At 37.6% G+C, this 25,134-nt stretch overlaps 8 protein-coding genes across 8 annotated transcripts; 6 read left to right on the forward strand and 2 right to left on the reverse strand.

The window, feature by feature from the left end:
- Positions 1 to 240: 240 nt before the first annotated feature.
- Positions 241 to 3,315, forward strand: MELLADRAFT_78032 (uncharacterized protein; the record flags this gene model as incomplete). Its single annotated transcript, XM_007410963.1, has 4 exons — positions 241 to 628; positions 791 to 1,369; positions 1,442 to 1,596; positions 1,675 to 3,315. 4 exons carry the CDS (start codon positions 458 to 460, stop codon positions 2,825 to 2,827), a joined length of 2,058 nt encoding a protein of 685 aa, XP_007411025.1.
- Positions 3,316 to 3,812: 497 nt separating this feature from the next.
- Positions 3,813 to 4,697, forward strand: MELLADRAFT_87802 (uncharacterized protein; the record flags this gene model as incomplete). The annotated part of the gene is made up of 6 exons (XM_007410964.1): positions 3,813 to 3,828; positions 3,935 to 3,963; positions 4,053 to 4,163; positions 4,263 to 4,388; positions 4,469 to 4,548; positions 4,640 to 4,697. The coding sequence occupies 6 exons, from the start codon at positions 3,813 to 3,815 to the stop codon at positions 4,695 to 4,697; spliced, it is 420 nt and encodes a 139-aa protein (XP_007411026.1).
- A 685-nt stretch (positions 4,698 to 5,382) lies between these two features.
- MELLADRAFT_36667 (uncharacterized protein) lies at positions 5,383 to 6,073 on the reverse strand (the record flags this gene model as incomplete). Its single annotated transcript, XM_007411141.1, has 3 exons — positions 5,383 to 5,495; positions 5,569 to 5,837; positions 5,946 to 6,073. Coding segments are annotated over 3 exons (510 nt in total), but the record flags the coding sequence as incomplete, so codon positions are not given.
- A 1,116-nt stretch (positions 6,074 to 7,189) lies between these two features.
- On the forward strand, positions 7,190 to 7,804 carry MELLADRAFT_107357 (uncharacterized protein; the record flags this gene model as incomplete). The annotated part of the gene is made up of 1 exon (XM_007410965.1): positions 7,190 to 7,804. One exon carries the CDS (start codon positions 7,190 to 7,192, stop codon positions 7,802 to 7,804), a length of 615 nt encoding a protein of 204 aa, XP_007411027.1.
- A 2,525-nt stretch (positions 7,805 to 10,329) lies between these two features.
- Positions 10,330 to 10,899, forward strand: MELLADRAFT_123228 (uncharacterized protein; the record flags this gene model as incomplete). Its single annotated transcript, XM_007410966.1, has 1 exon — positions 10,330 to 10,899. The coding sequence occupies one exon, from the start codon at positions 10,330 to 10,332 to the stop codon at positions 10,897 to 10,899; it is 570 nt and encodes a 189-aa protein (XP_007411028.1).
- A 2,046-nt stretch (positions 10,900 to 12,945) lies between these two features.
- MELLADRAFT_107359 (uncharacterized protein) lies at positions 12,946 to 13,440 on the forward strand (the record flags this gene model as incomplete). The annotated part of the gene is made up of 2 exons (XM_007410967.1): positions 12,946 to 13,202; positions 13,287 to 13,440. 2 exons carry the CDS (start codon positions 12,946 to 12,948, stop codon positions 13,438 to 13,440), a joined length of 411 nt encoding a protein of 136 aa, XP_007411029.1.
- A 6,782-nt stretch (positions 13,441 to 20,222) lies between these two features.
- MELLADRAFT_52764 (uncharacterized protein) lies at positions 20,223 to 21,013 on the reverse strand (the record flags this gene model as incomplete). Its single annotated transcript, XM_007411140.1, has 6 exons — positions 20,223 to 20,246; positions 20,352 to 20,395; positions 20,513 to 20,551; positions 20,618 to 20,672; positions 20,770 to 20,865; positions 20,969 to 21,013. 6 exons carry the CDS (start codon positions 21,011 to 21,013, stop codon positions 20,223 to 20,225), a joined length of 303 nt encoding a protein of 100 aa, XP_007411202.1.
- Positions 21,014 to 22,529: 1,516 nt separating this feature from the next.
- Positions 22,530 to 25,083, forward strand: MELLADRAFT_43781 (putative carboxypeptidase C; the record flags this gene model as incomplete). Its single annotated transcript, XM_007410968.1, has 7 exons — positions 22,530 to 22,883; positions 22,965 to 23,162; positions 23,240 to 23,933; positions 24,015 to 24,132; positions 24,209 to 24,308; positions 24,389 to 24,618; positions 24,694 to 25,083. The coding sequence occupies 7 exons, from the start codon at positions 22,709 to 22,711 to the stop codon at positions 24,763 to 24,765; spliced, it is 1,587 nt and encodes a 528-aa protein (XP_007411030.1).
- Between the last annotated feature and the right edge of the window lie 51 nt (positions 25,084 to 25,134).

Here is a 25,134-nt window from a genome sequence, read left to right on the forward strand (position 1 = left end):
TATTGGTTCAGTTTATATTTTGTTCTTATTGCTGATGATGTGATGAAGTGCTTAAGGATTTCAAGAAAGAAAGATTGTAATCAGAAGAATGTGTATGCTGAGGTTCAAAACGATGAAGTAAATTGAGTTCTTCATCAGTTTACCTACTCAAGCTCAAGCTCAAGCTCAAGCTCAAGCTCAAGCTCAAGCTCAAGCTCAAGCTCAAGCTCAAGCTCAAGCTCAAGCTCAAGCTCAAGATTTGATTTGATTTGATTTATTCGTCAACTTTCCCTCGAGACTTGCTCACTTTCGATATCTTTCTTTTGGAAATTACACTCTTCAACTTGATATCCTCAAACTATACCTTCATCAAAAACACTCTCATTGAATTCAGAATCAGAACCAACGACTTGATCATCATCATCTTGACTAACTCATTTCGACCCTACATACTCACACTTAACTCTCATAGATCATCATGTCTCAATCTAGCTCTACCGTCAAACTTCCAGAAATTCCAGACTTTGATAATCTTACTGCTAATTCAGCTTGGCAATGGTTATCATGTTTTATGGGATGGCATATTCCAGCATTATCAGAACCATCAAAAAAGATCACATTAAAAACTTTCAACGATTTACCCAGAAGAGTACGAAAGATTTTATTTAGATCTGATCTTTTACCACATAAGATACATGATTTAGATAGTTTTGATCCAGATTGTGATTCGGTGATGAATCATTATTCGTTTACTTGGGCTTTACGTGCATCTGCTATACGAGATATTCATGGTATCTTTCGTGATCCGAAGAAGAATCGAATCGAACGATATGCAAAAGGTCATCAACTTTGGGTTCCTGAATCGGAATTACGTTGGTTAAAGATCTTTAAAGGATCTAGAAGCAAACTTGAAGTTCAAAACATTCAATATCCCATCGGTTTACGATTAGTCACTACTCATCCACCTCGACTTGATCATCCTCATGCCGATACTAATAATATTAATCATCATCAAACCGGATTAACTTCTAAACCAACAACCTTTGGAGAAATGAAAACCATATGTTTTGATGGAAAACGAGCCAAGACGAATGCAGGATACTGGCCCTTGAGTTTAGGTCACAAAATGAAATTAGGTCAATCGGGTGATTTTGTACAATTTGATAATTTACAAAGTCAATTGGGTGGAATCAAATTACCTAAAGTTGAATTAGGTTGGATTTGGATTGAAACTGGGATTTGGGGACCTAGAAAACGAATCTTGTTTAAGAAATTATGTTCAGATGAATCGATTGGGATCTTGATTTGGCCTCAATTACCGGGTGAAACGAGTTATAAGACGGCTAAACCGACCCCAAGGATTCCTGTCTATGAAGGAGATACAGTAGAAGTAAGTTTTTAGAGATTTGAAAGATCATGGTTCATTGGATTCTGAACTGATCATTTGATTTGAAATCTCTAGCTAGCTGATAACGATCGAATCCTAGTCTTTGTTGGCAAACCTCGAGGAATGAACAGTGCAGTGCTTCAAATCAATGTTACCTATCAATGGGTAGGATGTCTTGCAGGTTCAAATATGGCCGAAACCAAGTATTCATATCCAAACCCTTGCGAAAGGTATGACTGAATCCAATCAATTCTTAACATCTAAAACTCTTGAATCTTATACATACATCTTCCACTTCACAATTTTAGGTATCCACATTGTCTTCGACGACCGATTTATTCTCCAATCCAATCTGACGAACCTGAAATCCTTGAACACGCTCATTTTCCAATCACCGAATCACCTGATTTAGCAGACCGATTCAATGAAGCCAAACAAGGAGATTCATCTGATTTCTTTAATGAAACTTATTCTAAAGCTCAAGAAAGCGTTTTGAAAGATTTACGGAATGGAGTGATACCAGAGATAGTTGAAAAGTTTATGGAAAATCATCCTTCAAGTCTTGCAGTAGAAATGATGAGTAAATTCAATCCAGCTTTGAAATCGGTTTTGTTAAAACTTAATTCGATACCTGAATATACTATTGAGTTTCCACCTGAACTCGAATCAACTGAGTCACCGGAAACAGATGAATATATCATTGAAGAATTAAATGATCTTGAAGATACACCGATTATTGATACTTCAAGACCATCAATTGTTCTGGATACAACCATATCTGCCACACCTAATCCTGCTCCTCAACCGGGTCCTTCATGTCTCAAGAGAACTTCAACCTCATCTAACTTGAAACGAGCACACCAGAAGGAGAAAGATGAACTCACTCCACGAGATCTTAAACGACGTCGCTCAGTCACGTTTGCTAAACAAAGTGATCATGATGTGAAGGGTAAAGGTCGAATGATTGACTCAAGTTCGATTGAAGATTTGGAAGACGAACCAGATCATGAACCGAGCACTTCAGTACGACCAGAACCACCTAATTTATCTGATAGTGAAGAGAGTGAAGAAAGTGAAGCAGAATTCGAATCGACCCCTCGGAATTCAAAACGACCTCGTTCATCATTACCGATCAATGAAACTCCTTCAAGTCAACCCATCGAAAGTTGTTTAAACCCTTCTGCTTCAATGGAAAACTTATCAAACCAGATCGATTGGTCAAGAATAGATTCTTCACAAGGTAGTACACAACAACCAGATAATGAGAAAGGTTCTGGTCCAAGAAGATCAACTAGGAGAAGATCATCTGGTAGATCGGAAGTCTTTAAAGATTATACTTCTTTGGATTTGAAGGATTCTAGATCGGTTGAACTTGAGGGATCTGATTGTGAAGATTATCAGAAAGATGTTAATCAAAAATCAGTTAAACGAAAAAGAAAATCATGGATTGAAGATTCATGAAATCTATTAAGAAGGTTTAAAGTCAAAATCAAATTACAAAAAAAAACTTTCGATTTCTAAATCAAACAAAAATTAATCGAGTTTCTTTTATATAGATCAAATCAAACTCTTGAGATTTTTTTTTCTGGTTGGTTAGTTGGGTTTGTGGACTTTGAATTAAGAGCTGGACTTTATATTTTTTCCGTTTTTTGCATTTGCATTTACAGTTGTTGTGGTTGTTGTTGTTTGTTTAGATAGAGAAAAGTCGTTTTTAGAAAAAAATGTGCGTGTTAGTTTGGTTGGTTTGTAATTTGTGTTTAAATGGTTCTTTTTTCCTTTTTTTATGAATCTTTGTAGATTTCCAAATTTGTATTTAGGTTGTGAGAATAAAGATCAAAGTGTTTTTCGTTTTATTTGTTTTGATTTTTGTTAAAGGACTTTTTTTGGTTTTGAATTCTATTTTCTTTTTGGTTTCAAAGAAATTTTCATTCTTGGTTTAACCCTCGGTTGCAGGATTTTTTTGGGAGGTTTTTTGATGACGAAAGATTGGGATGAGAATTTTTGTGAGTTTGCTTTAAAGGTTTGGGTCTGGTTGAATTAAACTGAAGCTTGTGTTGTGGAATATTATGATTCATCATGGTATTAGTATTGAAGGGAAGTTTCCCTGATTTGACTCTTGAGTGTAGTATGGTGCATGAATACAATCAGACTGATATTTATTACTTTAAGAGAAAGATGGAAAAACTATTTGTTGATTCACAATTGAGCAATAAAGAATCAATTTCATGATGAGAGGAATAAAAAAGCCCCGTGCTCACTTGAAGCTCAGACCTTTTTAACTCGGACCAGGGCCGGGTGTTGTTATGATGTGAACTCCGCCTTCTTCGGAGCTTGATGGTGAATGATCAAAGGTCAACACGATAATATCAAATTTCCAATCGACTATTTCTCGATATCAACCTCCATCCTTTGACTAACGCGCGATTTCTAGAGTATAGAACTGATCATGTCTGGAACACAAGGTAAGAATTCATGACTCACACTTAGTATCTGTGTATCGTATTCTGACCATTTGTGGAATTCCGATCGGTTTTGATGATCTGCCTTACATCACCTATTGTTGTATAGTTCCACGAAATTTTAGACTACTAGAAGAAGTTGAGTCTTTTTTCTTTCACGTTAATCAGCTCGATTGGATTGGTCTTCAAAAAGATTGTCACTAACTTGAGACTTTTATATTCTTTAGTTAGAGAAAGGTGAAAAAGGATTAGGAGATGGTACATGTTCTTATGGACTTGCAGATGGAGATGATATCACTATGACAAAATGGAATGGAACGATCATTGGTCCAAGTCATGTGAGTGATTAATTTTTGAGTTTGAGTTGATGACTTTTCTTTTTTTTGGTCTTTCACTTTACTAACCAAATCATGATTCCTATCTCACTTTTTCTTTAGAGTGTACATGAGAATAGAATTTATGATATAAAGATTACTTGTGGTAATTTTTATCCTGATAAACCACCTACTATTCATTTTCTTACTAAGATCAATATGCCATGTGTGAATTCGACAACTGGAGAGGTAAGGATAACTCAAGAGATTTATCGGTCTTATTAAAACCAATTAAAGATTTTCTGATGGATCAAGTTGTGAACTTTTAGGTGGAAGCTTCACATTTCCCATTACTCGAGAATTGGCGTCGAAACTATACACTCGAGACTGTTCTTGTAGAGCTCAGAAGGTAAGATGCCGACTCATCATACTAGATAATTAGTACGAAGATCTTTGATTCATCTTACTCAACTCGTTTATTTTGTTTGGTTTTTGATTAGGGAAATGTTACGGGCCGGTCGAAAACTACCCCAGCCACCCGAAGGCACTATGTTTTGATTGGTAGTTACTACAACACTTTGTGTTAGTCCTACAAAATCATCACTTGTATTAAATCATTTTTGACATCCTCTTCTCCTCTCTCTTCCTCTTTTGCTTATTCTGTTGTTGTCTGCTATCACCCTCCGATCTTCTATATATTTCTTTGTTTTTTGTTGGTTTGTTTTGCGGTTTATAGTCTCACACATGTAATTAAATTGGCTTAAAATAGTTTGTTATGTGTGATGTGAGGTGAAAAGAACATGCGTTCCTGAACTTCTGACCCTTGATTATTAAGCGTGGACTCCCCTCAAGATTAGAAATATCACATCAAGAGCTGAAGTATCTCATCCTCAAAGAATGACAATGACAATACTTGCTACTTGGTATAGATATGATACAACACAGCTCTATGTAAATTTCATTGATTATAAATGTGTGCGGTATCAAATGAACCAAGCATAGAAAGAATCTGATCTGATATATTGGAAGTGCAAAGTATTTAGCCTTCTCTTTATCCATCAAATGGTCAACTCTAAGGTTTAGGTATCTTGAATCCAGAGCTACACGATCGATCCGATTCCTAATTTTTACCCTTCTCTGCATTCTGCTCTTCTTGTAACCTCTTACGAAGTAGTTTGGCACCAACCTAACATATACAGATCAGAAGATATACAGATCAGAAATGGGCATTCGTGATCACCTTTCAGAGAGAGAGATTGAGAGTTAGACATACATTCCTGATATTTTGATCTGCTCTTTTGATACCCAATCGACGAGCATGTTGATACTCAGCCAAAGCATCTTGTAAATGATTATCTAAATTTCAAAACACATCAGTATATATATTAAACTTACACTGGATTTGATAGTAGAGCTGATAATACTCAACTAGCTTCATTAACAGCAGCCAAATTGAATCTGATTTCTCCATCTGTAGGATCTAATTCAACAGCTTGTTTTAAATGATAAAGAGCTTTTTGAGGTTGAGGTGGTTCTGATAAGATATAAGCAGATGCTAAATTGGTATGTACATCAGATGATGGATTAAGATTTAATGAGGTTTCCCAAACTTTAATGGCTTCAGGTAATTTTTTTAATTGATATAAAGTGATACCTAAATTATAATAAGAAGTTGAAGTTGGTTTGATTGAAATACTCCTAGAATTATAAAAGAAAATTATAGGCAACTTAAACTGATTTTAGAATTAGATTGATGAATTTTTTAAGAAAAAAAGGAGGTATGATCAAAAAAAAAGATTTCCTCACTTTTCATATAGGTCTTTGGCTCCTTCTATATCACCTTTTTCTAAGAGTAAAGAAGCTGAGTCTATTAATTTTTGACTTTCATCTTCCAGTGGATCTTGTGATGATGGAGGTGAAGAAGTGGGACTTGCTAATGCTATGTATCAAAAAAATTATATCTTAATCAGTTCAACAACCCCCTGTTTTTCATAGAATCTTTGAGATCAGTAATACGTACTTAGAATTGAAGAACTAAATGGTCTGGTAAGAAAACTACATGAGTGGTGTGGCGAAAATTTGGATTTCAAGGCATAGGTTGACCGAGGTGATATGAAATGACTGGAAGCCTTGTGACTTGAAGACCTACTGATGACTCGTAAGACTGATCGACATTGTAATGGACTATTTAACATTTTGAGAGATATGAGATTTATGGCGGTAAAAGAGAAATGTGAAGTCGATCTGAAGAAAGATTGGATTGGTCAAACAAGTGAAACTTGTGTGAGATGGTCGGGTCAACTCGCGGGATGCGAGTACCGGGACTCGCGGGCCACTATTAAATATAAACTTATCAAAGTACCGAGCGCCCTGGTGTTTTCAGTCTTCGTGACTCTGAGTCAATATGCGATTCGATCATCACCACTTATTCTCTTGCTTTTATGAATCCATCCGCCCTAGCGATATGCTTATGTACATTTTTCTTGTTGTACCTCTTCAGATTGTTTTTAATCTCGCTGGGGCTCGGTCGCGAGCGACAGCATGGGACTCTGATGAGTTTGAACCTAAGCCTTTTTGGCCGGCAAGCCTAAAATAGGACATGATGCTTCGTGCATTCAAATTTCTGTGCCAATCCGGATTCCACTTCCATCCTGACACGTTTGATTGAGCACATAGTGGGGAGAAAAGTAGCCTTGAATGAATGCAGTGTGGAGTTAGGCAACAAGTTAATCTTGCCGCCTTTGGATTTGAACCGGTTATTCGAGTGATTTCCTTATCAAGTTTTGTCTTTGATGACCTCAAAACAGCTCAGTCGTACAAGGCTTTATTTCTATTCATCCTTCCGGTAAATCCCATACTTTGTTGAACTTGATATTCGTGACACAAATACCTCCACTTCTCTATCTTTTCCTTTTGAAGAAGATTATCAATTCTGGAACAGTCAGTCCATTCTTTGCAATCGCTGCATTTTCATTTACTCACTTCTTCTGCTTCGCTTTGGACATTTTAAGAAATCTGAGGGCCTTCATAGACTAATTCACGGAAGAAAAATGAAGTCATTCACTTTAGTTTCAGGATTTCTATTTGGACTCATCTCTCAAAACTCGGCAGCAATAACCAGATTAGCTGAACCTAGCGCAGGTCTAAAAGTTGTCTTTCATGGTGCTCTAGGCGATTCTGCTACCCCAGTAACTTGGTCAAGTTCTTCACTAGAGATGCAAGCAAGAATGGAAGAAGGCGAAAGACTTGCGTTACAACCACCTCCAAAGATGTTGGAGTCTCCTCTATCAGCAAAAGATGAAGAATCTTTTTTTGGACCAAAAGACTCTTTGGGACCTTCTAAATCAGAACTTGTTCAACACCTCGATGTAGAATCTGAACAATACAAGATGATGCGATTGGCTCGTGCACGAATCTTGAAGGGTGCTGGTGGTGGTGGTGGACACGGTGGTGGTGAAGGTGGTGGTGGTAGTGGTGGTCATGAAGTTGCAAGTGGGAGACCTAATGACAAATCAGATGCTGCTGGCACAGTCACGTCTACCGCTTGTGGTGGTGGCAGTGGCAGTGGGGCGGCAGATGCCACCTTCTCCACAAAATTGACCTGGGTATTACTCGCTGGAAATCTTGCTTATTTGAGGCGTTTATTTGATCATGCGAGATTTTGATTGGGAATCAAGGAATTATGATTGTGATATGTTCTTGTAAAATATGCAGATCAATACGTATATGATTGAGGATATCAAGCAACTTGAAGCTATTAGGCATTGGGCAAGGTTTTTTTTAAAAAAAAATTGGTTGCCAAGACCCATTCAAATGTAATTCAGATTTCTCGGACTCCTGAGTAGCCATTGCTGACATAATATCAAAGCCACCAAAAGCACAGCAAAAACACCATTTCTTGTTTTGCTTTGCAAAAATTTTCTAAAATTTTATGTGGTGTAGAGCATCCTTGCTTAATCTGTAAAAGCCACAAGCCCCAATTACGCCACAAAAGAAGTCTTTCAGACATTTCACAGATACCATACCCTGGGTCCCCCATTCTGAATCTACCCGGGTATCCCCTATCAGCCGTGATCTGATGATTGCTTGGTTGACCTCAGCTGTATCATCCGGCCCCTGGCGGTTGATCCAAACACATTGCAGGTGCTGAGCCAAACCTGTGGTGGTCTGTTTGGTCCCTCCCTCGCCCTCAGGTGTGTTTTTCTTTTTCCTCTGGTTGATATCAGGCTGATTCTTACCTTTTATAAGACTTGATCAAGTTTTTGGCCACCGGAAAATATACCCCATCAATCATTGTATCACCTCATGAATTTTAATGAAATGAATCATGATCATGATCTGCAACAAGCTAGCAATTTTGATTCACTTGATCATTTGGTGGTGAGTCTACTTTACTTGTTTTGTTTATGCTAGATGACTCATGAACAAGAATTTTGGATTGGTAATGAGCTGCTGGAGTTGAAGAGCAGGAAGCTTGAAGACGAGATTTCAGCAGTCATTGGACCGAGGTAAATAAAAATCAAACCCAAAAAGGTAACCCGGAAAAGCAACAGGTTTCTGTTCAACGTCTGTGAAACTCATACTCTTCTGCAATCTTTGACTTGCTTTGTGAGGTGCACCACTGGTCGGTCAAAAAATATAAAAAAAGGGAAAATTTTGCCCAATGCCTATTGACTCAGTGAGTTTTGATTGATAGACTGAACCTCAAATAAATGCCCAGTGGTTATATGACTTCTGATCAAGTGGTCTAGCGAGAATTGAGATAGACCCTCCTGGAGTCCTGATTCCGAATCCAATTTGTGTCCGCATGTGAACTATTTACTATACACAAGCCACCTACCCCTCATTCTCCCTGGTTGCTCTCAAATATGAAGGTGTGTTCACTTGATTAGCTACCAATCTTGTATCTTATATGCATGACCAGGTGAACTGTGGTAAAGCATAATCACTCTGTTCACTCTCCAAAACAAAATTGTTGCTGTATTCCAAATCCTCTACTTGCAGCTTTTCATTCCAATAACCTTGTGGTCCACCACTGTTATACCTTTTGTGTTCCTCATCCTACGCTTTACTCTCACTGCTCAGAGATGAAGCTTTGTGTAGGTCCACAATGTCAATCTTGATCATGCAATTGATAAAAATGCAAGTAAAAGTCCATTGTGCTCCCGATTCTAAATCCTAGCCTGGAACCTGTATATCAAGCTTGGAGGAAGAATTGTCAGATGATCCTAAGACACATACCTCTGATACGGTTTATTGGACATACAGTCAACTCCCTCTAATTACATACAGCTTGGCGGGTGATTTTTCCATGCACTTAGAGAAATATGCACTTAGAGACCTCATTTTGGCTGGAAAATCCCATTTTGGCAGCAAAGAATCCTATGCACATAGACAAGTATGCACTTACAGGGATATTCACTGAGAGGGAGTTGACTGTAGATGACAAAAGTTATAATCCAACGTCCAATCCCGCTTTATGTTTTGATTATATTTTAATCCGGCAGACTAAGAGTCATGACACACGACGTAAAATGCACTACATCCTCTGTTAGACACGATAGGTGCTTTCTGTTTTGACTAGAAGCTTGGGCGGACCAAAATTCTTTCCACTCATGGGTTTCTGGTTTTGGATATTGCAGTAAGCAAACCACTGTGAATTTCTCAGTCTCTTGACCCCAAACTTGCATCTGGATATTTGAATTTTGTGCGCATAAAGCTATCAATATCTTTCATCTATAATTCTAGTCATACCACTTGTTTCCCCACTAGACTCTTTATCAAAAACTTGGAACTTTGACATTTATAATCTTTTATCTTTCTTCAAGGTTTCTTGCTCAAGTGTATGTCAAAAGTTGACTTTTCTCATCACACTATCATAAATCTAATCATGCCTAATAAACTCAAGAGATTCAAGTCATCCAAGGCTTTATCTCTATCAAACCTTCAAGCACAAACTATACATTGTTGAAACCGGCATCTGTTTCTGAACATCCACGCCTGTTTCTCTTCCGGCTAGACAAGTTTACTCATTCTGGTAGTCAGTTCATCTTCTACAATTCATCTTCTTTATTTCTTATCATTTCCACAAAATTGGAACAACAATCAATCTCTTGTACTCATATCTTCTCCTTCGCCTGATCTCCTTCAAGGACTTTGAGTCCTCAACCCCTGATTAGCAAAGAACACAATGAAGTTGCCTGCTTTACTTTCTGTATTTCTCTTCAGAATCATCTCACAAACCTCAGCAGCAATCATGAGAGTAGCCAAACCGGGTGCAAATTTCAAAGGTGCCTTTCAAGGTGCTTCAGGTCACCATTCTAGTCCAATTAATTGGCCAAGATCATTAACTGAGATGCACAAAAGAATGGAAGAAGGCCAAAACCTTGCATTACAGCCACCATTAGAACCTCCTCTACCAGAAATATATGAAAATTCATTTCTGGGTTTGGGAGAATCTTTAAGGAAATTTCCAGGTCTGCATGATCATCATCTCAATGTAGAATGTGAACAATACAAGATGACATCGGCTCATGCACAAATCTTGAAGGGTGGAGGAGGAGGTGGTGTTTGTGGTAGTGGAAGTGGGATAACTTGCGGGATAGCTTCAGGAGGTGGTCGTGGTCAGGGTCAGAAAAAAGGTAAGCATAAGAGTGGCAATGCGGTGTTGAATGCGACCTTCTCGGCAATGTGGACTTGGATATCCCTTGCTGGGAATCTTGCTCTTTTGAGGCATTTGTTCAATCTTGCCAGATATTGATTGGGAATTGGGGTACATGTTGAAAGGGACATATTCAAATTGTGATATGTTCCTGTAAAAGATGCAGATCAATCATTAATGATATTTGCAGTATGAGAAATGATAGCAAGCAACCTTAAGCTTTCAACTCATTGGCTTTTGATGGGCTAAACCTCAAATAATTACAGTGCTAATCTCACTTTGATACGTGCGGGTTACAATTTCAAGTCCCTTTTTGGTCAACAATCAATCAAAAATGTTTCTTAGCTGTAAAGTTTTGCACCCTTCAATTTGCGCACTTCAACTTTTATGTGAGCAAACACTGTAAAGTCCTGAGCGTAAAATTTGCTGACCCTATGATGAATCTCATGAAATGGCTTCAAGTTATCAGCTCCAATCACCCAAATAGGACTTTAAACTGGCCCAATTTAAAGTGTTTGTATTTTTACAAGTGAACGGGTTCTTGAATTGATTGTCTGGATAGCTTTGATTTTGCAAATCTACAAGGCTCTACATCTCATTAAGCTCAATGGATGCAGCTGTGCGGAGGAAGGACGGCTCAGTTAAGCTTAATATCACATCTAAACATACGAGAGTTGTTCAGCCACTTCCTAGACATGTCGTTGACACAAGGTGATATCTTGCGCTTAACTTGTTCCGGGAATTGGTCGGGCAATCCAGAATGACACGCCAAAGAGACACACCATATGTCACTGGCAGAGGAGCAGATTGAATACTTGGTTGTGATGTGAAGATGACAATGATTGCTAAATCAAAGCTGTTTGGATATTTGTGTTGAAAACCCTCCTTAGGAGGAGAGCGGCGATGTCAACTTGGACACATCTGAAGTCTTTATTCTAGCGCAGGAACAAGTCAGATCTGTGAGCAGCTTGGTCTTATCACCAATGAAGCAATCCACTTTGCCTGCCTTTGTCTTGAGACAATTGACTGACTATTCTCCTATCAACGCTCTGAGACCTGCTCCTTGAACCTTGCCCCCAAATTTGGCTGTCAATCATTTAGCACATCTTGTCTACATAGCAGCTACAACCTCCATCAACAAATGCCTCCTGAGTCCTCTCAAAAATCATGAGGTGGAACTTTTGCGTGTTTACTGGACGAGATATCTATCTTCTTAGTTATGCATCCAAGAGAACGTGAAACATATCTACTCAATTGTCATTCTGCTCACCATTGAAATTCAAATTGCTATGTTTCAAATTCTTTACCCAACACTTGTATACATAGACTTATCATTTTGTGTCGTGTCCTGCGCTTGTGATGGCATGCATACAAAAACTTCAACATGTCACTTGTGACGGTGCTCTGTTTTAATATTATCCCTGGACTCAAAGTGAAAACAATATCTATTGAATGTCCACTTTTTTGCTCTTTAGCTTCACAAAAGCCCCACGAGCTGCGGGGACACCAGCGAGAGGGCCTTGCGTTGAGCTAGCTTTGCTCCCTTCCATGTTCCAAATTTATCTCAATTTTCTGAATCAAGTTCTGAAGCATCATTTGGAAACTTTAGTACACACATTGCCATCCTGACGTGTTTGATCAAGCATAAGGTGAAAAGTTGTGGCTAAATGGACTTTTCCTGTTGTCATTTTGTCTTTCAAATAGCAGGGACACCCTTTGATCCTTCACTAGTCCCTTGATCAATTCTTCAGCATTGCCACCTTGATATCTGAACCTTGCAAAGCTACCAGTTGTTATTCAAGTCATTGCCTTCTCAAAGTGTGTTTTGAAGTTGCATTTATTCATCAAGCTATCATAAAGCTAGTCAGGTGTAATAGTCATAAAAGGCTTGATCTCTAGTCATTCTTCAAACCGATTTTATATGTGGTTGAACCTCATTCATTTCATATAGACCTACGCTTCTGTCTCCCTCCAGTTCAAAGACAACTATCAATTAAACAGTCAGTTAATTTTCTTCAATCAGTTTTTTGTCTTGTGTGATCCTTACACAAACCTGACATACAATGTCCATTTACACATCCTTACTGTTTCCCTTCATCACTTTCAAGAGCTCTGAGGTCTCAATATCCAAGTCACAAAAGAAACATGAGGTCGTCTGCTCTACTTTCTGGACTTCTCTTAGGAATCATCTCTCAAACCTCAGCTGCAATTATGAGAGTACCAGGACCAAGCGGAGATATTAAAACCATCCTTCATGGCACTCTGGGTGATACTTCTAGTGTAGTGGCTTGGTCAGGGTCTTTTACAGAGATGCAGGACAGACTTGCCGAAGGACAAAGACTTGCACATCTACCGCCTCCTAAGTGGGAATTGGGATCTCCTTTAGCAGCAAACAACAAAGAGTAAGTAGCCTGGGAACCTTCTATGCATGACCAACACCTCGACGTAGAATCTGAACAATACACAACAATTCAATTGGCTGATAGAAGGATCTTGAAAAGTGGAGGTGGTGGTAAAGCAATTAAATTTCGTCCTGGCGCGGGCTCTTCGGCGGCTGACACATCCTTCTCCACAAAGTTAACCTGGGTATTCCTATCTGGACATCTTGCTATGTTGAGGCATTGGTTTGCCAGGCTCTGATTGGGATATTCCCATTGTGATATCTTCTTGTAAATTATGCAGATCAGATGATATAAAAGGAAGTGAGAAATTTTCAACTTAATCATTGGTTTGTGATTGATAGACCAAACCACAGATAAATTACTTACTTTGGGAAAGACATGTAACATTATGCTAGTAGACTGACGTGCAACCTACTGATGTCTCAGATGGTCAAGTCTCTCAATATTAACATGAACACCCAATGAGATGAATCCTTGAAAGAATTGCTATGAGACATGATTCTGTGGTGAAATAGACTAGTGAGGTCATGAGGTACTTGATTAAATTTGATGTGATTTGAGCATTTCTAGAAATCTTCAAGTCACTATATCTAAAGACCCAATCAATAGCTGGTCTCAAAGCAAACCCAGTTGGCAAAAACCTGGTACACCTGGTTGTCTTTTTGGCTGGGAGGTGTCAAAAATGTCAACTCAATACACAAATTTACCACCAAAAAAGCAACTGGGTGTACCGGGTTTTTGGCAACCAGGTTTGCTTTGATACCGGCTATTGCTTCAAGAATAGAGCCTGTTTGCTTCAGCTATTGAACACTCAGGTGTGGCCTAACCTTGGTAAAACCCCTCTGACTGTTGAGGGGAAAATTTTCCAGTGAATGTTTGGGCTTGTATATAGAGACGGTGAAATGATCATGACAAGAACTTAGAAGATAATCTCAAAGACTCCAAAGGACTTCAAATTTTGATATTTAATTGCTCATATTGCAAACACTTCCTGACTATCAACATATCTCACACTGTAATCTATTTCTTGCTCCCATTGACTCACAGCTCACTGATTCTTAATATCTTCAAGCAAAGCTGTACCAAGTCTTGATGATATAAATCTCCAGCAAAACCAAGAATTAACTCAATCAATATAATACCAAATTGATTCAACATCCCTCACACCTTTCATATACCGAACAGAATTTGGGTTGTGAAAGTGAGTAAGGACCTTGTCTTTTGTCAAATCTTGTCCTGAAACAAACATTTGGTCATGTTGAATGGAAACATGAATAATCCTGAAGCTGGTTTACCCTATTCCTTTTTGGCAGAACAATCCCCCAAATGATTGCACAAAGTTTTGGGGTTAGTTTTCATAAAAATTCCACTATATGATCAACCCTAAATGGATTTAGATTACCTGTCTCTTCTTTTTAGTTTGATACTTCTTGTTGCAATGATAGGTGTCCCACCAAGAAGAATCATCTTACTAAGCTTAATGTTGGGAATTGTGGTGGTACCAACAATTTGTGAAGTGTTAAAGGATCCAGAGGAACTTGAAGTTATGGGATTCACTGACACTAGAAGATTACACACAAGTCTTGAGTAAGATGATAAGGGGACAAGGTCTGAAAAGATCTCCTGCTCAGATATAGGATGTACCTCTGAAACAGCATGCAAGACAAAATCATGCATGTTTGGTTGTGATTGTAAAATAGGTTTTTGTAACATCACTTGAAATTTTATTGGAGGTTCTGGGTAGAAATGTGGATCTTTGACTTGCCTTGTGCCTACTGTCTGGTTGTGAGAGCAGACATTTTAACATAATATGAAGAATTCACATGATGAGTCACTTTGGATGAAAGAATTCTGATGATGAACCAATCTTGACATTTGTTTTTAAACATATGTGATTAATACACTGTGAAGTTTGAACCAAATGAATGAGCTACACGACTTCTGCTTGTGTACCTTTTTACTACCTCAAAAGTTCCTCACAACCTCTAAATGCCCATTTGATTGGTGAATTTAGCCTTTCATATGTGCTAACATTATATTAACGGAATGATTCTCAAGGCTCAAACATCGAGATATGGTTAGCCACAGGAGATAAGTTATTGTTGTGTCTTGTACTATTCCCTGGCTTAAGGTCATCCATTTTTCTATACCGCCTGCCAACAGAGATGTGAGTTGATGTCTGGGTTCTCAGCATGGTTTACAAGAAGAATGCTGAGATGAAAACTCTATGACACAAAGATCTGAAGGTCAAAATTTTAAAAAGTATCCTCATACCATCTAATCATCATCCCTCCTCTGTGGGATCCAGGATATACCAAGCCTCTTTCAGAAATTTGAAAATGTAATGACAAGAAGAAAATAATACTGATGGATTGACTGGTCATTAAATTCAAACTCTCTCAACTATTTTTTTCAAAGAATACTCTCTAATCCATCACCTTTCATACACAGTCAGAAGTTGAATCTGAAAAACAAGACAAGCTTCTCAGTGCCTGTCTGCTAAAATTTGGTTTTCCTTCATACTTAGCTGACAACATAAGGATGGATTGTTGACAGTCAAATGTGGAAGACCAAGACCATTGTCAAAAAAACATTGAATTTCATGTCTCTTATCTACATACAAATAGGTTAAAAGTTGGAGTGTTCAGGTGGATCTATATGAAAGAATAGTGGCTCTCAAACCTGACCCAGTTACAAAAAACCTGGTTGCCCCAGTAGAATTTTTGGCTGGGAGCTGTCAACAAATGTCAACTTGATACACAAAGTTACTGCCAAAAAACAACTGGGTCAACTGGGTTTTAAGAAAACCGGGGCAGGTTTGAGAGCCACTAATGATGCCATATATCCCTGGAATAATCTGCACTACCCTCTAATCACATGTTTTCATGCAATAACATGTATAGGATATCTCCAATAGCAAAAGGTTTTTTTAATGTTCACAACAGCGGTAAATTCCAAGACTTGGTACTTACAAAGCTGCTACAACCCATCTCCAAGACAATCTAGCTCATATCATTTAGATATCTACGCACCTTTTATGCTCAGAGGAATTGATTTTGTAAGAAAGGCAGATGAGAGACAAAGATTGAAATTCAGCAGGACAACTAGAACTGTGTTGGGATCATCTTCATCGTGGTACAGAGCATGAATTTTCTTCAAAGGACTCATGTATTGAATATATGCTGTGGTTTGCTATTTTTTTAGGTGACATGTGAGGTATTTTGAGAGTGAGGCTCAAAGTCTCCAAGGACATATGTAAGAATTGAAGGACTCAATGGATGATCTTGCATTTCTTCAATCACCTAATTTATGCACATGCTGGGCAATTTTACTTGGGTATGAATTGTTGTTTGATGGTGGTAGACAATTTCAAAAAAAATTGTTCTTTATCATTAAGTCAGACAACTTCGGAAACATATATGATTTTGGTGGCAAACCTGGAGCAACTTTGCGGGAAATTGGCAAGAAAATTTAGTGAACCTGCGGTATCAAGGAAGCTTCAGGAGCGGTAGATCTCAAGTCTCGGACCCCCGTCTTGGTGATCATTTAGTACCTTATTTTGAGGAATTTTCTACCTCCTAGGCAAGGCGAAGAGAGCTGTGATCATAGCCCTGAATATGCAATTGTGCACTCTGATCCGCGCGGGGGACACCCCGAAAAATGTCAAAAGCACGGATCACCCCCCCGCTGAATATTTGGATGTACAACAAAAGTTCGGTCGCAAAAACATTTGCCCTTGAGCTATAATATCGCCGCTTCCGGAGAAGATCCCGTCTTTCTTTCACCAAGCAATGGATGAGGTTTACATATTCGAAAATTCGTGCGAATTGCTCAATCGATTTTAGAAAAAAATTGTTCTTGAAACACGTCGATCATTTTGACGCATCTACCGATCTTCTGGATTACGACTGATTATGATCTAAGACGTGAAGCATCGTATAATTCCTCATATCCTGAAGATCTCTTTACACTATATAAAAAAACTCAGTCTACTCTTTAATTTTCATCCTTAGCCTTCTTTTGTTTGCGATATGTTAGGATCGCGTTTCTTTCAAAGTGTACAATCGCCGTTTAGGATGACGATTTTTTTATATCATCAACCATTTTTGCCTACTTGATCATACGTGAGCGGGGAATCAAGAACAAATATCGTCATTAGTCAAACCTGACCAGCCTCGCTTCAAGACTGGCATGCAAATCGGATCAACTCACACAAACTTCTCCGCTCTCTATATTTGTCTTGTGTGTCAGATTTCACCTGGGATTTGTGATGTACTACTTATCCGATTTCATTTCAGACATCTTCGAAGGTGGTTTGTTCCATCGTTGGAATTCACGTAACAGAAAGCTGAGTAATATCTGTTAGGTAAATCAATGGTGGGCGACGTGTCCAAATGTCTCGTTTCATCCACTCGGCTCTAATCCCGCCTGTTCTTTCAAGACTGCCAGGCAAGGATCTCGTCTTCCTTGACATAATTTTTGATTATGGGCCATTCCACCCTTCTCCCGGTGAAAAATTACGTATATATGCTTGATGATATCAACATAATACAAAGTTCCTGAGAGTTGCGCCTTGGGATCTTCCACCCCATGAGCTGTTTGTAAGCGTATCTATGTAGGGGACATCCGTCAAGAAGAATAGTGAGAGCGAAGTAGAGCGAAGGTATCCAAAAAAGTCCGAAAAGTTTCACATCACATCCGAGGTATGTACTCAGTCTCCACATCATATGTTTTCCTTATAAGCCGATGAAGCTCACAGGCCATTTTTCACCGGGGGTTGTGAGATGAACAGATTATCAAGACACTCGAACCCAGCTTCATGGACTATATTTTGAGTCTTAAATTAGTCTTATCGCATTTAAATTCTTAAAATATTTGAAACGGTCGATTTAAAGAAATACTAAATGTTATGGAAAGGTCACATCGTGGTACGGTCGTGATATGTCGTCAACTATATATATATATGTAGTAGAATTTATAAATTCCTTGAAGTGGTTCTTTTCGTCATTGACAGATCAATCTACTCATCCAACCTGCACTTCTCAAGCCGGGAAACCTTCTTGATCTCTATTCTACCACGCCTTCCGTTCTTTTTTTTGGATCTCGAGAGTGTAAAAGGTCAACGTGAATTCAGATAAAAGCTAACTCCAAGACTTCTCTTAGAGTAAAACCAACCAACCAACCACCTTTGTTATCAAATTTCTTCTTCCAAAATCGAGAATGAAATATTCATATCTTGAGTTGGTCATATCATGCTTGTAAGCCTCGAAGTATTAAACTCTTCATTACACATTTTATCAATCCTAAATAGTTTTGAGTCTGATTCTTCATATTTTCTTTTCAAGTATTACAAAATGTAACATATGTGGAAGATATACATGGGGCGGGTGTGGCTTACATGTCGAGGACGTTATGAACTCAGTGAGTATTACTTTTCCGCTTAATAATTCATCTCAAAATCCTTCTTGTACCAGACTTGGAAATAATGATGAGTTTTTTGTCGCCACATTCCTATCAATAACAGATACCATGTCACCAGCGTTGCAAATGTCGATAAAAGCCATTTTATGAAGAATATTAGATTCTGTCCATCCTTTCTTATCAGTTTCACTTGATGGAATTTTGTCCTCCATCACGTCGGTGTTTCTTTTTCATACCTACACTTTCTGCATCTTTTCTCTCATCCCAATACAGTTAGATTTGTGAATAACTCATACCATAGAAATTAGACCAAAAGGCTCATTTTGTGATAGAAGATGAAGTATTGATATGATTGGATCTGTGTGCTGATTTGAAATTGTATCCAACGAGAATGTCCAGAAGAATTGATCTTAGAGTTCATATCACGTGATGGATTGGTCAAGGATATAGTCAAAGGGACATGTGAAGAACCCTGCGCGTACAAAAGATTGTCTTCCATCAGTTTCTCCCCTTGAACGAAATTTCTCCCCTTGCGTTTCTCTTTTCTGAATCCTCTGCATCGTTTTCCTCACCAAAGTACCGTAGGCTCGTTGATAGTCCATACCCAGATATTTAACGGGAAGGTATATGTTGTTATAGAATATGATATTTTCATATCAATGGCTCTGCACATGCGTCCCAACTCATATTTGATGAAACGGAGCGGAAGAATTGATCCTGACGAATATATCACAAAATGGGTTGGAACCCAAGAAACATAGATAGTGATAGACAATTCAATTAACTTGAAGATATCATTATACCAAATCAAAATCATCTTTCGAAGAAATCGTCAGCCATGTTGTTTCTCCAAATTACAATCATGTGATGTTAAGAAGAAACATGAGTTAACTGAGAAATCTTGCCAGAATTACTACATTCTTTGAACGTCTTTCTCAGAAATTCAAAGATCTTTCAGCACAATGAGTGAAGTCAAAACTTTCCTTCACTGAGCTTGGTGGCGTGTTGCTCAGGAGACAATATTGGAGCTTCAAATACCAAGGTCAAGATCACCAATTTACCATGACCTTTCATCACTTTCCTCTAATCAAACCAATCCCTTAAAAAATCAACTTAAAACATAAACCAAAAGATCATCATGACTCTAGGACCTCAATCTAAAATAAACGTGTAAACCCCCCAAAAAAGAGACCACAAAAGATCAAGTAAAAAAAAGAGATCCCAATGTATAGATAGCAATATGTTAAATACTTGACAAAGATAAGGGTATGACTCAACCCAACCCAAACTCCAAACCAAACCTAATAAAGAGAGACAAAAGAAGACTAAACTTTCAAATACAAAACGAAAACCTGAAAAATAAACAACATCTTCATTCAAAAACCTAAACTTGATTGTATTTTGGGTGACGTGTGTGTGCAAATTGATTGATGGGTTGATCGATTGAAAAAAAAAATTGAAGATTTTCAGAAAATAAGATAAGTTTAAGGAACCCAGACTGATCATGTACGGATCATCTTCTGAGTTCGAAATACAGGTGATAGATCTCAAAAAGTTTATGAATTGTATTTAGAACAACACATTGAAGATCTTAAAGGTTTAGTTACCACTCTTGAATAATAGCTAACCCAAAAATAATGAGGTTAGAAAAAGAAAACCAAGAGTTTAACAACAATACGCGTGGATGATGTGGAATGGAGTCCAAGAAAGATCTGATGAATAACTTACGATGGCTATCTGACCCATGTAGAAATAAATGAAATGTCCGGTTTCTTTGAAAAGATATATAAAGGGACCATGGGTTAGGTCAGTATCAAACACCAAACGTATCATATGGTCCATTCCACCTGAATCTAAGAATCAATTCGAATTTAATAAGATCAACAAACCATGTGTGACATAACTACCAAAGTTGCGTCCAACGACCACTTGATAAAAAAAGGTAAATCAAAATCAAAATCAAACATCTATTGAAACATAATGATTGAGCTTACCATGCCAAGTTCCAGGATGCCGTTGATCGAATTCTTTTTTAATATGAGCAGCAATCTATATATTGAATGTAAAAACCCAAGTTTTCAAAAGTCATCATCTTGCTTTTTTGAGAAACTTTTCTGAATTCTGCATTAGAATGAAATTCCCTAACATCTTTTTCAACATTCCATTTTGTTAAAGCTTCAGTTGCTACATCTACTGCACTCTGTTGAAGCGATTCTGACATATCTACTGATTTAATCAGTGCCTTTCAACATATAACACATATATTGAAATCATCCCAAATATCAATAAATCTCAAGGTTTTCGTTTGTTAAGGAAATTAGGATCTTTAAGTTTTCTTGACTCACTCTAGGAGCTTCGGTCTTTGGTGTAGCTTCAGGTGATTCAGACATAGTTATAAAACCAAAGAAATCTCTTCTTCCTAGTAAAACCTTTTGATGATCTAAAAAGTGATTCGAAAACAAAGAGATTCGTATCAGTTTTGTTGTTCTTTAATACTGAATCTAACTCAAAAGAATCTAGAAAAACAAAGGATAACTTACGACCCGTTCAATAACCAAACCCTCTAATAGTTGATCAAGTTGTATTTTCGTTACTGAGTGTGTAAGAATAAGTTGCAGTCTTGAGAGAAAGAGGTTGAGTTCGAGAGTTATGATGGTTCGAGAAGTTAATGTGATTGATTGTTGATAAAAGTGTTGTGAAAGGTGAAAGGCGAATTGGTGATCAGAGTTCAACTTCCATATCCAGCGGATCGAGTTTATCGATTGGGTATCCGTAACACCGCGGACCGTGGCGACGAGACTCCGGACGAGCATTATCGGGTATCGATATACAACTCGTTTTTAAATTTAATCAAGCCTGCTTGGATTTCGAGTCATCGCTCAAGCTTTTACAAACTTGAAAGTCTCCTAAAATTGACCTTTTAGGACACTGAAGCTTAATGTTTTTAATTCCTTCCTATTAAAAGCTGCTTGTTCTCATCTTTTTCCTAATTCGAATAAAGGGAGATCAAAATTTATATCATTCCTTGAAGTCTTTTTTCAAAACGCTAGAAAAAAAATCTAAACTTCAAGAAATACATTCAAGTGATTATTTTTCTTCAATTGAATTATTTTCTTCGAGTTCTAGGGTGTGTAGAAATTTGGTTATTGTAGCTTTGAGTACTACTTTTCATACTCCAGAGAGAATAAGGAGTGTTTTTTTGACGACAACTCTAAGAATGATAGATACAAGCACACCTCCAACGAATTCCACTGTTTCTCTAAATACATTCCAATGTTTGACGTCACTGATGCCTGAGTGGTCTACTACATATGGAGTTCATATAGACCAGGATAGAGAAGACTTTAGGGGTATCTCATGGATCTTGAAGACTGGGTAAGAAGTTGAGAAATTAGAATTCCTTTAGTGAGAAGTGAGCTTGTATGAGATTGTATCCAATCGAAGAATCAGGAGTGAAGTTAACACGAAGATTATACTCATCATGGAAGGCTGACTGATCAGAACTTGAGCCAATCTTGATTTTACACCTGATCAACGTCACTCAAGATGATGACCACTCAGAAGTTCATCAGTTCTTTTACATATCTTGAAAAACCGCACATAGGGGTTAGATTTCCCAACCAGTTCTTCGTTACAACTTGTTGACATACACCACAAGTACCTTTTTGCAATTCCGAATTCTCAAGACTAGAGAAATTGCTTGGATTCCCTTCTACCCAAGCACAGTGAGACTGATCAAGCTCGATGAACCCGAGTTCACATTCACAGGAGAGTTTGAATAGTTTTTTGTGTTTTTATAGTTTTCACTTGGATTGGTTGATGAGAAAGTGAAAGAGTCTACTGCATGACGATTGATATGATGATCGAATTTGATTTTCATACAAGTTTGTTAGTCAGATCGATCAAATCAAATTAACCAAGCTAAAAGACTATATAAACCCTACTTCTCTCTTTTCCTTTTCCTTTTCTCCCCTGCTTTTCTTTATCTCCCTTTCAACTTCTATCCCTCCTGTTCCTGATCACATTACTTAAAACTCATTCTTCAATCTTGTATCCTATCAAATCACTTGATTTCAATTCGGGTCATGATAGCCTTGAAGCCTTTATTGGCTATCTTAAGCCTTTCTACTTTAACTATTACTTCATTAGCAAGTCAAGAAGCAGAACAACTTACCTTCAATCCTCCAAACCTTCAAGAAGAAACCCAAACCGAGGGTCCAGCTTTCAATGTTCAAACTGTCAAGACGGGTGGAATCGATTGTAAGATCATCACACCACTATATCTCCATCAAATCATCATCTTCTGAACTCATCATAGATTGACTTTTTTTCTTTGAATAGATGAAAGAATCACTTTAGCAGAGTTTCCTGATTATGCTATTCGTCTTAAATCTCCTGAGGGTTTATGTGATACAACTGTTAAACAGTATAGTGGTTATTTAGATATATCCGAATCTAAACATCTTTTCTTTTGGTTCTTTGAATCTAGAAACTCACCTGATTCAGATCCATTAGTATTATGGTTAAATGGAGGACCAGGTAAGAAAAGTTTTAAAAACCGTGTTTGGTTTATATGATTGGATTGACTGATTTTCTTAACTTTTTGTAACAAAAAGGTTGTTCTTCTTCTACTGGACTTTTATTCGAACTCGGTCCTTGTAATGTTGCCAATGGTGGTAAAAATACCGAATCGAATCCTCATAGTTGGAACAACAATGCGAACATAATCTTTTTAGATCAACCAGTCAAAGTTGGTTATTCATATACAGATGGAGATGATTCGATTAACAATTCATCAGATGCAGCTCAAGATGTTTATGCATTCCTACAACTGTTTTACAATCAATTTCCAAAATATTCAAAATTAAACTTTAGTGTAGCAGCTGAAAGTTATGGTGGTACTTATGCTCCTAATATCGCTTCTGTTCTATACAAAAAGAATGCAGAATTAAACCGATTGAAAACAACGAATTCATTGATGTCAACTAAAAAGTTTCATATTCCTTTGTCTACTATCTTGATTGGAAACGGTTTAACAGATCCTTTGATTCAATTCGCTAGTGTACCTGATTACGCTTGTGCTCCTTCTCCATATGCCATCTTTGATGAAGAAACCTGCTCATCGATCCGATCCAAAGTTCCGACCTGTAAAAGACTTCAAAAGTTTTGTTATGATAGTCCTTCTAGATTTACTTGTGTGCCTGCTACACTTTATTGTTGGAGTTCGATTGCCGGTCCTATTCAATCCAGTGGTTTGAATCCTTATGATGTTAGATTGAAATGTGATCAATCAGCTAATCCGTTATGCTAGTAAGTCCCTTCTCTTTCTCTGTTTTTTTGCCAATCATTTTGAATTCTTTACTGATCTTGTTTTTGTTTTCATTATTATAGTGAAGAGATGGGTTGGATTGAAACTTACATGAATCAACCGGATGTTCGAGACGAACTTGGGGTTCCATCTTCTCTCAAATTCGAAAGTTGTAATTACGATGTGAACCGAGCTTTCCAGGTATGATTTCATTCATATCCAATCTCATCAAGATCAGCTCATTGACATTCATTTCCTTTTTTGTGTTCTCTCTTAGATGTCTGGTGATAATATGCATAACTCAGCTAAATTACTTCCTGAACTTCTCAGTAATGGAATCCGTCTCTTGATCTACGCAGGTGAAGATGACTTTATGTGTAAGTTTCACGCACCATTTTCTTTTCTTTAATCCCTTCATGCATGAATCTAATCCAAATGAATTATGAACTCTTTGTAGGTAATTATCTTGGTAATGAAAGATGGATGTTAGAATTAGATACAGAATTCAGTGAAGAGTTTTCATCTAAAAGACATAAATATTTCAGTGAGATCGTTCAAGAAAAACAAAGAAGTTTAGGATTAGATCAAGCACCTAAGAGTGAAGCTGGACATGTAGGTATGATTCGTTCAGCTGGTCTTGGAGCTGGAAATTATACTTTTGTTTCGTTTTTCGAATCGGGTCATATGGTACGTTTATAATGAGAACCTTTTGGTAAAACAAAAGAAAGAGGCTTGTGATTGACTTGTTTTGTTTTTGATTAGGTTCCTCATGATCAACCTGAAGTTGCGAATGAATTATTTGATAAATGGTTAAGAAATGAACCATTACATTAATCTATTAGTGATGAGCACAACCTATCAATTATTGTTTTAGTTAGTTGTTTGTGAAAAAGGATCGCGTTTTGTTTAAGAGAAAAATCAGGTGTTCTTAAAGTCAATGAAGTATTTTTTTAAGTGATTGAATATTCATTAGAATTATGTATGAGTGCGTGTGCGTGTTAGTGTAGAATGGTTTTGGTTTGGTATTCTTTTATGAGTTTTGTATATATGTATGTGTAAATAAATGGAAGATAAAAGGCTGATCTGATATTTGCATGTGACTGTTTAAATGTTTCCCAAAATTTCAATGCCATGGTCATTTATCATTCCCGTTAGCTCTCCAAACAGAGCCTTCACCCTTCTTAGATCCAGAGTGCTTCTCTT

The sequence above is a fragment of the Melampsora larici-populina genome, assembly GCF_000204055.1.
Source record: "Melampsora larici-populina 98AG31 unplaced genomic scaffold MELLAscaffold_23, whole genome shotgun sequence".
NCBI classification, from domain to species: Eukaryota; Fungi; Basidiomycota; class Pucciniomycetes; order Pucciniales; family Melampsoraceae; genus Melampsora; species Melampsora laricis-populina.